General features: G+C 37.1%; 1 protein-coding gene across 1 annotated transcript; it reads right to left on the reverse strand.

Moving 5' to 3' along the window:
* Nucleotides 1-446: 446 nt before the first annotated feature.
* Nucleotides 447-2,634, reverse strand: TSHB (thyroid stimulating hormone, beta). Its single transcript, XM_010578489.1, has 3 exons — nucleotides 2,546-2,634; nucleotides 1,522-1,684; nucleotides 447-772 (listed from the first exon to the last, which is right to left on the reverse strand). The coding sequence occupies exons 2-3, from the start codon at nucleotides 1,681-1,683 to the stop codon at nucleotides 530-532; spliced, it is 405 nt and encodes a 134-aa protein (XP_010576791.1). The 5' UTR covers nucleotide 1,684; nucleotides 2,546-2,634; the 3' UTR covers nucleotides 447-529.
* Between the last annotated feature and the right edge of the window lie 10,718 nt (nucleotides 2,635-13,352).

Below are 13,352 nucleotides of genomic sequence, written 5' to 3' on the forward strand. Positions count from 1 at the left end.
CAACAGCGGTGATGACATAGATCTATCATGTAGATCTGCAAACTGTATGTGCTTAGTCCCCGTTAACTACACTGAAGCTAGAGCCCTCAAAAAACGTAACATTACATATATGGAAAAATACTATTGCTAATATGAAGGCTGTAAGTATATGTCAAAATCTAAATCTAATTAAAATGTTCAATATTAAGAGTATGCATTGCCTTTTTTTAACTCTGAAATATATCAAATGTTTTGTCTCTGAGTATCTTTTCACAAAACACCTCAGATTTATGAGAAAAGGCTTATACATACACAGTCATTTCTCCTTCTTCCCCAAAGTAAATTACAGGTGGGTTCAAAATACCAACCTGCGGTCCTATGATTCTGCTTTGTGCATGTCACAGAATATCCAGTTAATTGAAGTAACTAGTAATATATCTTTAGAATAAAACTTTGTGCACACCAACTTGCAAACCTGTTATGAAATGCACTTTTATTTATGTTTAGTTGTGAGCAGAGAGGTACATTTTGACCACATTCTGTTGGAAGCTTACATGTTACAAAGCTTCTGTGGTTTAGTGCAATAGTTTGTCCTAACCTTCTCGTGAACACAGTCACTATAATCAGTGTTACATTTACCACACTTGCAGCTCACAGCCACAGGGTAGGAATAGTAAGGGATGGTGTGATGAGGACAGCCCGGAATCAGTGCTGTTTGATACAACATCTCTTTGTATGTGCAGACATTCTGGGACAGAGCACTTTTGAGTAGCAGCTTCTTGCCATTGCTGTCCTACAAAGAAAAAAGAAATGCATTGTTTCACTGAAGCATACATGAGTGTCAGAAGACCTCCTTTGATGTTTTCTCAAATGTGCAGAAGGCAAAACTCTTTACACTTAGACTAGCTCTGATATTTTCAGTGTACTTCTGTTCAGATCTGTAATTTTGAATCTGCATCTGACTGGGGCTCTCTACAGCCGTAGAGATGTTCACCTTGCTTATATGGTTTTAACTGATCTGCTTGGCTCACAGCCCTAACAGTGCTTTGTAATGCATATTGGCTGCCTGCTGACCAAGGTGGAACTTAAAATGCTGTGTTCAACAGCGAAGCTCAAGCATAATGTTTGGCATGCCTACTTGTGAGATATTCTCCACAGCTAGCTGTCTTAACAGTAGTGGGAGTAGATGTTACCCAAGTTGTTTACATTAAGTAAGAGTGACTAAATATAATCTGCTTCTCACCTGTTCCATCCTGACCCCACAAACTTACTACAGAGGCTCTGCAGTGACAGCAGCAGCCAATTCTGTGCTATGCCACTGATGTTATTATAAACTCTGAAGTTCTGAAGGCTTGGCATTTCTCATCCATACCTTTGCAAAAAGCTAACTTGAAAACATGATGATAGTGTGATTTTTCTGTATGTGACAAACACTATTACAATTGGATCATTTACACACAATTTTCCAGTGAGAACAGGCACTTGTTTTGCAGTGATGGCCATTATAGAAACAACTGCCTAAAAGAGAGTAACGTCTTGTACCCGAGTCATGCAAAATCCAGCGCAGATGGTGGTGTTGATGGCCAGGCAGTAGGCACATTCCCTTTTCTCCACGTGGATTGTATACTCAGAAGGAGCACAAAGTGATGCTGTTTGACCGAAAGCCAGGCCAAAGAGGAGAGACATCACAAAGAAGAGACTCATGCTAGATGGGGGAAAAACAAAGAAAGCAAACCCTAAGTAAAATTAGATATACCTTCCAGCCCTTTTCTCAGAATTTGACAAGAACAGTTATGATAGTCACAGACTAGACGTAATCTTAACTTTTTTAGCTACAGCCTGACAACTTCTTTCCAATCTTAGACCTTTAATTGAAATAGTACTAACCACTAAACAGAAAAGAAGGGTAAACAGGCCATTAACAACATAAAACAAATTCATTTTTTCCCCACTAAAGCATATTACATGGAACTTTTCACTAATGAGTGATGAAATGCCGACACAGAAGAATAACAGGAGCTAAAGGATTTGAAAATGTGACATATGTGAGAGAACATGAGCTCTAGAATTAACCAGAGATGCTAGAATAATCTCACTGGTTTAAAAATAATTTTCTCAAGAAAGCATCTTATAAAATGTTTAAGAGAGAAAAAGAAACAGCTGTGCATATCAGGCATAACACTGTATTTTTTACTTTCCAGTTGGCTTAGAGGCATGATGAAATGGGAATACTGCCAAGAATTAAATAATAGATGCAAGCAAATTACAATAAAGAACATCAGCAAAGAGTTCAAATCAATGAATTCCCACTTTATCTGTCTGTTGTGCTGACCTCATTTCTCAGACCTGCTAGGGGATCCTGAGAACAAAGGTTTGATTAGTTTCGAGACAATTCCAGGGTCTACTCTGTAGCCTCTAAACTACAAACTTCAAATGACAGTGTCTACAAACATATGGACATCACCCTCTAGTCTCTTCCAGCTGTCAGTTTCCCATAGCAAAAGTCATTCATTACACAGTCTGGTTTACCCTGTAGCTGCAACAATGCAAGTCTGGAAAGACCAACCTCTTGTCAGCTGAATTCTTCCCTATTACAGGAACCTGATTCTGCCTTGAGCTGGGAGAAGCAGTGACCCAGCACAAGCTCTGTGTGTGCTTTATACTCTCCAGCCTAATCTTACTGCTTATATAATTGCATCTGAATTGCTGCTTTCTTATCGCAAAGTCATCTATTGAAAATTCATACTGAACCACAAAGCAAATGTGATAGGAACAAATGTGTCCATAATATCCTAACCTGGAAACTGGAGCTGGAAATCTAATTATTTTAACAGTCATTCTCTCCTCAGGCTTTTAAACTAACCACTGCGTTAAAAAAGTTATTATTGATGAATTTAATCACTACATAGGACAGGAACATCATGATAGGAAGGCTAGCATGGTGTCGTGGTTTAACCCCACCCCTGCCGGTGAGGGAGGGGGAAATGTTGGAGAGACAGCCTTGATGCTGTGTGAGCACTGTGCAGCAGCAGCCAAAACACTGGTGTGTTATCAACACCTTTCTGGCTACCAATACAGAGCACAGCACTAGGAGGGCCTGCTGTGGGGAGAACTAACTCCATCTCAGCCAGACCCAATACACATGGAAATGGAATCATCCTGAATCACATATGATGAATTCCACACCTATGTTTTGCAAAAGTTTAATGAAGTCTGGTTCACTCTGTTTGCTTATTACCAGGCAGGCACAACTGAGAGATGCAGTGCTATACACATAAAGTGACATATCTCAAATCAAAGCAATTGCTCTACAGTATGGTTAGGTACAGCCTGACTTATCTACTCAAACAAAACACACTGAGAAATTATCTGGCCTTGAACCTACTGAGCAAATATTGAAGTAACAAGCAACGCACTCTGAAAGACTAATTGAAAAACTTTTAAGAAATTACTCCTTGTAGCACAATGAGAAGCAAAATATTGCACCACCACCAGTGAAACGGAGATGTCCACAGATGGGGGGAAAAAACACTTGCATTTAGGGCTTTGTGGAACACCTGGGAGGAACAAAAGTAAGAAAGGGTCAACAAAGCCACTGTCCTCTACTACTTCATCAGCGTCTGGCCAGCCTTCTCACTATGCTTATTCACCGCTGCTCTTTTCACACCTACCCTTTCAGTTAATCACCTAAATGCCATTTGGACTTTAATCTGATGTATGTCTTGTGCACGTCAACCACATTCTTGATTTACATAGCCATAAGAAATATAATAAAGTTGAGTTTGAGCTGGTAAACATGGTCACTTTGGGCTGTTGGAGGAGAGATCCAGTCAGTCCGGACTGGTGTTTAGCCAGTTCCTGAGTAACATTGTCTCCTTTTCCTGTGGTTTTGGACTGCTGCACACAGCTTTATGTCCTGGACTAATTCTCCAAGGTTTTTTTTGGATAATATGATAGAGTTCTTGTTCTATTAGGACTAGCGAAATGCTTTCTGTTTTCATGGAGTTTTTAATTCTGGGTTAATTTCTACCATATAACTTCTCAGGAATTAAATATAGCTCTTTCTGGCTTAAGGACATGAGCAGAGTATTAATTGTTCTCTCAGTAACATCTGTCCACCTACACTTAGCAACAGAAGTATAACACTTATTTTGCTACTACTCCAGTATGTTATTTAACTCTATATTTTTCTGACATATTTTAAATGCAGTTAAACATACAGGCTATATGAGTATACACATACACACACCTATATGTAGATACTGTGTATATATATACACACACATTATATATACGCATACACATTACATATAAATGGATGGATTTGGTGGTTTAAAACTTTAATCACAGAAAAGAATGTTCATTCTTGGAAAATCTTTAGAGTATTTCAAAGGAGACAATGATCTGAAAGGAAAAGGAAACGACTCATACAACTAAATCCTGGAGAGGACAAAAAGTGCTCAAAATAATAATAAAAAATAGCATTCCTAAAGCAAGAATATCACATGACCCTTGCATGCACAGCTGAAGTAGGTACAGCTGATTCTTTTCTCTAAAGATTTCACAGTGATTTACAAGCACAGCTTTAGGCAGTTGGAGCTATATGTGTATACACTGGTCCTGACAGGAAGACCCCCACATCCAGGTTTAAAGTGTCCTCAACATACACTGTAAGAACATAGGCAGAGGACAGATCAGAGTATGAAGGCATGTATCTTTTGCTGCTTCAAAGTGCTAATTTCTCTGATTTGAGAAAAATGGGCATAACAGGGCAGGGAGGGGGGCAGGGAGGAATTCAGATTAGGGTAAAAAAGGATTAAGAATTTGCTTTAACAAGATTTAGGGAAATGTCTGCAAACATCAATAGTGAAGAAAAAAGAATTATAACAATGCTTGAAACTGTCATAGTGAGGATGAGAAAGAGAATGCAACACTAAAAACTATAGCAATGAAAAAAAGGAAAACAAACAACAATCGCTGTTAGAAATAAGAAAATGTAGAAAACTCGCATGGGAAGCTGGAGACTAGGAAATAAACTTCTGTCAGGACAGAGGCCAGCAGTAATGTCAAGGGACATTAGTAGATGAAGACAAGCTGTTGATGTAGAGTAAGTGCAATGTCTTCACTAAGTACATGTGCATTTGAAAATGTAGTGGCTGAACAACCAACATAAACATTTGCAACAAAAATTATTAAATAAATTGTATAAGGAATAAATATTTTTAAATCAACATCATTAGCTAGCTAATGCTAATTTCAACAAGTCTTGGAATACTGAGGAAATTTCAAAACATTAAGAAAAGGGCTAATACTATGCCAATATTTAAAGAGAGAATGTTGACCCAGGTAACTCTCAACCAGCTAGCCTGACATCTATCGCTGATAAATCAGGTAATATAACAGAAAGTTGATACAGGATTTGAGCAATAAAGAATTAACGGATGAGAACACAATTAATGCCTGTCAAGATGGTGTTACATAAAATAGGTCATGCCACACAAACCTGATTTCATTCTTTGAGGTGATTACAAATTTCGTTGTTAAGGCAACTACGTAGATGTAATGTCCTTAGTTCCATCTGTCCAGAGCCCTACTGTTGTGAAGATTTAGAGCTATTAAGCAGAGTCCAATGTGGTGTATGCTGAATGTCAGGAATTACTAATCACTGGAGCAAGTAGTATAATTTCAGCAGTGCATTTATTCACTGCAACTTTTTTACCCAGCCTCTGCATTACAGAAATATTTGACCAAGTATGAAGAAAGAAAATTCATTTATCTGGAAGCACAGTTAATTAGTCTGAGCGGCCCTTGAGACTAAGGTGCTCATACTCAGGTTAGCTCCACACCGATATGGACACAGGACCTCTTGGCTACTACCTCTTCTTTGCTGGCATCATGTTAGCCTGCCCATCTGTCAGAGATGCACTAAACATCACCAGAGTGATATACACATTCACATCTCTTCAGTAACTTACACAAACTATTAAGCTGGTAGAAAAACTTTTCCTTGATTGTCCTTCTGTATATGATCCCAGAGTTCATTCACTATTGACTTCTCTGAACACTTGATGGGAGCAAGATCCCACTACCTACTGGGAGCAGCAAGACAAAAGGCTCTGGTAGGACAACAAAGTAAGTCCAGTGTGGCAATCTATGAGCGCCAAAGGCTTCTTTCATACAGTTTCCTAAAATCCGTAGTTAAAAGTCTGATGCTTATGATCAATTTCTTTGGTTGCCCCCTTGCTGACCTGCAGACTATTCAGTGACAGAAATTTTTAATGTTCTTTTACAGCCATCAGCTTTGTAGCCGTGTTCTGGAACAGCCAGTTACACTGTTAATTATTTATCTTTAACCTTTCTGTTGACTAAACCAATCCATTCACTGACATCAGTTGTTTTACACTTTCATTAAGTGAAAGGCAGTATGCTGATGTTGTACAAGAAGTGTTTTAAGTTATCTCTGTAAACAGAATTTAGTAATGATAAAATTATTGGGTTCATTACCCAGGAATCTCTATAATGGGCTGGAGAAATTCAGTGCATACCAGAAGCTTACGTATAGAAGTAATTTAATAGGATTCTCTGTCACTGACCAACACCTAAGATAAATGTAGGAACAATGAGAAGTTATCACACGTTATTCCTACTCACTCTTCCCCTGTTAGTAGTACAACACAATGAAAACTGTGATCTTACGAGCAGGTCAATTTACAGAGCAGAGTAACTCCTGTTTCCACTGCACATAGCACTGTGGATATTAAAATAAAAACATGTCCATGCTTGCAAACAATAGAGAATTAGAAGCTGTGCTGATGAAAAACAGACAAAGCCAGTCAGATTTCTAAGATCAGTATTCTGGTAGAGGAATTACTTCCAACCCCATCCTGTTGCAGACCTCCACTGATAAAGGAAATAAGATCCTAATATGCTGCCATAGAAACAAGTGTTTTGCCAGGTTTTGCATTTAAACAGACTGTGGCTGCTGAATTTTCAAAGCTTATCTGTCTGTTGCAAGTCTCTCTGTAATAGCTTGAAACATAGCTCTCATCTCTTAAATTTATAGATTCACAGACGCCTGCTCCTCTCTTCCTTTCCTAGGATTAGCTGCAGCATTTCCTATCAACCACAGATTAAAACAGCAATTCTCTTTGTTGCATATCGTATGCTAATGATCTCCACTTATGGTCTGAAAATACTTCATAATCCTATTTGCTGTTTGGCTCATATGATAGACCACTTTGTATTTGGTTTCATTTCTTTGGAAAGTGCTAGATATGTCTGTTATTCTAAGATATACAATTGCTACACTGAGGACAAAATCTAAAAAACAAACAAACAAACAAACAACAACAAGCCAGAAGCCTTCTGCAATATTATCAAGGATGAATGACTATACTCACCCAATATCATAACAATGCTAAGGGGTAAAAGTCACAGACACTTTTCAGTTTCTAAGGGTTGTAGTGTTCTCCTGATTTGACTGGCAATCTGATAAGTAGTCAGTAGGTAATCAGACAAGATCTTCACTGATGAAGATCTGGTATGGAGACTTGACACTATGTGTGTACAATTGACTTTTTTTCAGATCAGAATTTAAGCTAAATTATATATGCTCAGTAAGAACACTGGGGTATGTTTCTGTTTCTCCTTTTAGGCTTTGGGCATGCAGTCCTGTCAGACGCTGCTCTTACCCAATATGCATTCCTCTCTTAGGCAACCCCATATGCCCACCTGAAAAAGAAGAGTCTACCACAGCTATGGCAGACTGTGAAGCCTGCCAAAGTGAATGCCTCCCAATGAGGAAGCCACTCTCAGATTCCGACTAAAAATTAAAGTGGCTGTAAGGAAGGAAAAGGGAAGACTGTTTTTCCTCATGAACCCTTCCCCCATCAAGATACTCCTGGTAGAAGCAAGGCAAACTAAATACTTTGATATCTTGGGACAGGAAAGGTGGAAGGAATAACACTGTTATTCATAGTGGTTTTTTTCTTGTTAGAGACATTTAACTCCTGTAGCAGTTATTTTTTCTTAAATCCTTTTAGTTTAGAAATTTAAAGGAATATTATTGTTCTAGAAATAGTTGTGCTTTATAATAACTATCAATCACGCATACCTGAGGATTTTTTTAATGTATCTTTTAAATCAAGATTTTAATATCTTCCTTACATATGCTTGGGGAATACTGTTTAAAGCAATCCTCCCAGTACAGTGTCCGATTCTGAAAAAGCTACTTTTTAAAGCCACTGTGAAGAAAGATCAGCAACTGCCGACATGTAACATTCCCCTTCCTCTTGTATTACCCAGTTAGTTTCAGTGGGGTGAGGTCAGCACTAGTGTGGGTATACTGACTAATCTCTAACCCCAGTGCAACTTCACTGGTTTCCATAGAGACATTCCCGTGTTTCGCCCAGCCCTGCCGGGAGGTATTGGAGAGTCTGAACAAACACGCACATACTCAGACATCGGATCTGTTACTCAGTACCACCTGCGAGTCTATATGCTCCTGCATTTGTCAGCTTGGGTGAGTCCTGAAAGTGTGATTTTCTTAAGATTTGTTCTTATTTTCCGCATTCTATTTTGCACGCTCTGCTCTTGCAGCTTTTACCAAAACAGATTTTTTACAAACCATGTGGAAGTAACTATCAGTAGTGTCAAGTAACAATTACAATGTACCTGGAAGTGCTTGCATACTAACCCCCTACTGTAGTTTTAAATTCTGGCAGTGGTTACATTCTTCTTTTTTAAGTGAGATACAAAATGTGGGTTTTCTCAAGTTCTCAAAATAACCTTGTGGTCTGACTTGTAATACCTGTAATATTGTATCAAGTTTTCTCACAATTCTAGAGTATTCCTTTTCATGACATAAAAACCACTGTTGCCACAATATACTGTGCATTTAACAACAAAGAAAACAGACCAAAGAGCTATTTTTTTGGACCACTTGCTGGGGGAAGGCCTTTCTTTATACAGTGCTACCACAAGGTGTGACACTCTTGCTGAATCTCTCAGTATTATCCAGTATAGAAGTTAAATGTAAGTACTGTGTAGTAAGAGGGGTTGGAACATTCATTTAAAAAATTCAGCTTTTGAGTAAAGTCCCAACACTCCCTACTAATGAAATAACAAGCTAAGAGTTTTGAAATTTCCTGTGCTTAATAAAGCCATGATGGCCAAATGATAGTGACTTGACATTTGAATATTTTATGAGAGATCCAAGACAAGCATTAGAATAGGTAAATGCTCATTATTTGTCTTCTCAGACTTAGAACTGAATTTTCAATTCAAGTTTGTAGACCTTCCCCTCTTATGCCTTTGTTTTAGGCTGTTGTAACAAACAGGTGCAGCAAAAAATTACTTATCATACACAAAAATTAATTCTCAATTAAAAGCAAGTAGCTGGACCAGAAATTTGAGATCAGGCATTAAACATATGGCCAAGATAAGTATTTAAATGGAATCAGCGCTTTTTTTTTTTTTTTTTTAAAAACATACATTCTATAATCTACAGACCCAGGGCTATAGACTCAGTTATCCAGTAAGTAAATTCTAATATTCTTTCTAAAATATATCAAAACAGATAGGGTTTCTATTTAAATATCTCTTTAGTCAGAAGTCTACCTTAGGTATTCAAGCCTTCTCATCAAAACCCAGGATATATAGAGAAATTAAATAGAATGTTTACTTTAAAAGAAAACACAAAGACAAAAATGTTTTAATTCTAAATTCTAGTTTCAGTTGCTAACCCCACCAGACTTGCAGATCTTGAGGTTGTCAGGGAAGAGGCTAAAAGCTCAAGATGAGTAAGGTCTGATTTGACAACCACTGGAAATAGTGAAAAGAAACCTCATAATTCAATATCCTATTATTTGTTCCCAAGGCAATTCAGAAAAAAGAGGAAAAAGCAGATTAAACAAATAAACCTGCTGCTGAACAAGAAAAGTGAGACAATATAATGAATGGAATTCAACCTATGCATTTTCTAATCCTCTTCTCTTGTTGTTACCTTATGGCAAAGTACTTTGCTCAGGCCAAAGATTATGTATTTCTTGTAAAAGAGACCATACAAACAAAGACAGAGAGTGGATCTGGAAAAACAATAGCAACAAGTTTTATAGCATCCCGTATTTCAGCTAAAGTCAATCAAACCAAGGTGCAAAATGCAGCTACCAGCTGGAATATAGAAGGATCATAATGGATAGAGGCATGTCACATCTGGCACGTTGCATGTAACACCATTCACTACACTAAGAAGTCTTCAGATATCACAAGGCTCAAGTTGGTTGTCACTCTGCCACCTCAATTTTTATCATTTAAAAGAGTTGTGAGTCAAACAACATCAGAAACGCTGAAACCAAGCAATCAAGTTTTCACAACCATATCAGTAAACATCCTTGAAGCTCTGACTCCAAATCATACAACCCAGGCTTCAGGCAGGTGTCACTACACATGACAGCAGCATTTCCTTGAATTGCTGGGGCCAGACCTGTTTGTCTTAGTTGAAGCCAAAGAACAGATGGAGAGCTGTATCAAGAAATTGATGACGATATAAATGTTCGAAGGACTAGGACATACCGTTCTGTGAATGGGGTGGGTGAAGAAGTGAGAGCAGGAAAGTGACAGGATCTGCCATAGAAAAAAAGGAAAAATATTTGAAGTACTAGAGAAAAATACAAGTGCACACATGGTAAATAAGGATGACAGGAAAAAAGAAAGCAGATGTGGTAGGCCAGAGTATTGCTTACCCTCCTTGAAGAAGTATTTGACAGAAAAGGAACTGGAGACCTGTTAGCAATATTATGAAGCAAAGTAGTAATATATACCAACATTTCCAAATGCTTGCTTTAAGTTAGGGTAACCTGATATTGACAGACTTCCTGTTGGAAGCTGCAGGTCCTCAGCTGCACCATTGAAAGAACTAATAAATCAGTATCTGTCTGCACAGTCATTATCAATTATATTCTTGCTTGGAAGAGATATTATACCTCCGACACTGAAGGCCACATCTTCCTTAGGATTGATTAGTAAAGACCCAGAGTGAAAAGAAATGTGACAAATATATCATGTATATGTATTTCACTGGAAATAACAATGAAAAAAGGAAATATTCTGTTTGATAACTTGTTAGCTACATTTATTGGCACAGGTTAATATAAATTTTAAAACCTTGTGAAAAAGGCATTTAGAAGTAAGCTTACCTTGCTGATACTTTTAAATAACGCATGTTTATATAAATATATATGTGTGTGATGTGTGTATATATGTAACTTTACTTGTAGTAAATGGGACTAGCCAGTAACAAATACAATGGCTAATGTCAGAATATAGCCTTTAAAACTTAATAAAATTCCACAGATAAAAATGTCAATATTCACTACTATGAATAGCTGCTAACTGGTAGCTTTCAATTTTTACTTTTTTGAATTGTGTGCTACCTGAAGGATTCACAAGCCAAAGCACATGCATTTATTAATTTTTATTTGCTCTTCTGATGCAAACTGGATTAATGCCTAACATAAAGTTGTTTATGTTTTTAGTTTTATATACAGTCCATTCACAGAAACAGGCACAGTATGAGGCAAATATGATTTTACATCCTTCCTAGTTGATTACCTCTCCTGTAAGCTTTCTATAGTGGTACTAACAGTATTTTTGTAATTTTGCAGATGATTTATACAATACACCTCATGGCACACTCATGATACCAAGAGGACTATACGATGTACCATGGATTCACAACCCTGCCACAACAGTACTGGAAAATAATGAGGTCCCAACTGATTACTTACCATTTGATTCTAGATGTGGGCAGTACAGACTTGAATTTTTACCTGTTCAAGTGGAAAGACTTTTCTCCACCTTCAAGACATTTTAATTACTATAAGACTCACTGTGACATGCAGAAACTCTTACAATAGTTAATTAGCATTTCTAATTCTTACCGCTTAAGTTTCTTGTAATTTCTTCTATAATGTCAGATACTGTACCTATACCACTATACTGGAAATCATGTTTGGTAGACACCAAGAAAAAACATTTATTTTTTCATGTAAAGTCTCAATGAACAATCATTTAAATCCTATTTTTTATAGTAAGGCATTCAAATATCACATGTTCTGGAATTAGCAAAGCTATGAACGTGGGTAGGCTAGGCTTGATGTGGATTTTGAATCTTAACTTCAAGATTGCAAAATTATAGTTCATGGATCTGTATGTAAGCCATAGCTGAGAAGACTAGATAGTAGAAGTCTCATTATGCTCAGAAACAACTGGAATTTTCATTCCTGATTGCTCAGTAACTGGCTTGGGAGTCGAGTCTACGTATCTGCTGAAGATATCAACAGCAGCAACAGTCAAAATTAGAAATATGGCAACTTGAACTGAAGTAACAAACCTTGGCAAGTATTTAGATCTTGTATAAAACACCACCCCCTATTAAAATAAATGACAAACTGCAGATATATGTTACGCTTCTGGTGACTGCATTTTCTTCTCCCTGCAAAGTAGCTGAGGAGGTATTAGTAAGTAACATCCCGAACTGAAATGAAGAATAACTGACTTAGCACGATTATTTCACACTACTTACAGTAAAATAATCTGTCTTGGAAGAACAGACATCTGGAATTTGTGTGTTATAAGAAGCTTCTCTGTTCTACATTTGGTCTAATTTACGCTATTTAAGTGGATACATTACAAAACCTCAATATTCTGCAAACATATGAAATAGCTTTCCAGCAAGAAAAGTCATTCAAACTTCTCAGAAAATTTGCTTGCATAACAGATTCCATTTCCAGATATGGATGAAAAAACCATATATTCTTTCAGTTCTTTGGAGAATATTTGTCAGTTACATACAATAACAAAATCATTATTATCACTGCTCAACCAATAAGGCATAAGGAACCTAAACTACTAGCCTATACATAAAATTACTACACAAAAAGATGAAATACATATGTTTTGCTGCCCACTTCAGATGAATTCAGGATTTTGATTTTTCATAGTATTTTAAGATGTACCTGTAGTTATCTCTAGGCTCCGAAGCACGTTGTTGTTTTTGGGAAACCAAGATTAATCAAGGATTAACACAGAAATATATGTTGTTCTAAACTACTCTTACACTTATGTGGTGGAAGCTGTTAGCCCTTAGGAGGGCTGCCTGGTGATTTAAATCTGTGTTCTAACACATAAAGCAACAGCATTTGGTCCCACACTTCCTGTTTCAAATAAACAATTTAATGACATCTTAACATTGTTTTTACAATCTTAAAACGTGTGCATATGTTATTCCTTACCAAGCTGAAATCTTTTTAAACTGATGTAATTCTATTGAAAATTCAATTTTAAAAATTTCAAAACTGTTTTAACATATCAAA

This window comes from Haliaeetus leucocephalus, unplaced genomic scaffold, assembly GCF_000737465.1.
Source record: "Haliaeetus leucocephalus isolate CR32 unplaced genomic scaffold, Haliaeetus_leucocephalus-4.0 Scaffold68, whole genome shotgun sequence".
Classification (NCBI taxonomy): domain Eukaryota; kingdom Metazoa; phylum Chordata; class Aves; order Accipitriformes; family Accipitridae; genus Haliaeetus; species Haliaeetus leucocephalus.

What these genes read in the sequence shown, in the direction of transcription:
- TSHB (XM_010578489.1), bottom strand. Translation starts at nt 1,683, where the DNA reads ATGAGTCTCTTCTTTGTGATGTCTCTCCTCTTTGGCCTGGCTTTCGGT. An exon ending in CTGGATTTTGCATGACTCGG is followed by an intron (nt 773 to 1,521) that starts GTACAAGACGTT and finishes TTTTCTTTGTAG; the next exon opens with GACAGCAATGGCAAGAAGCT.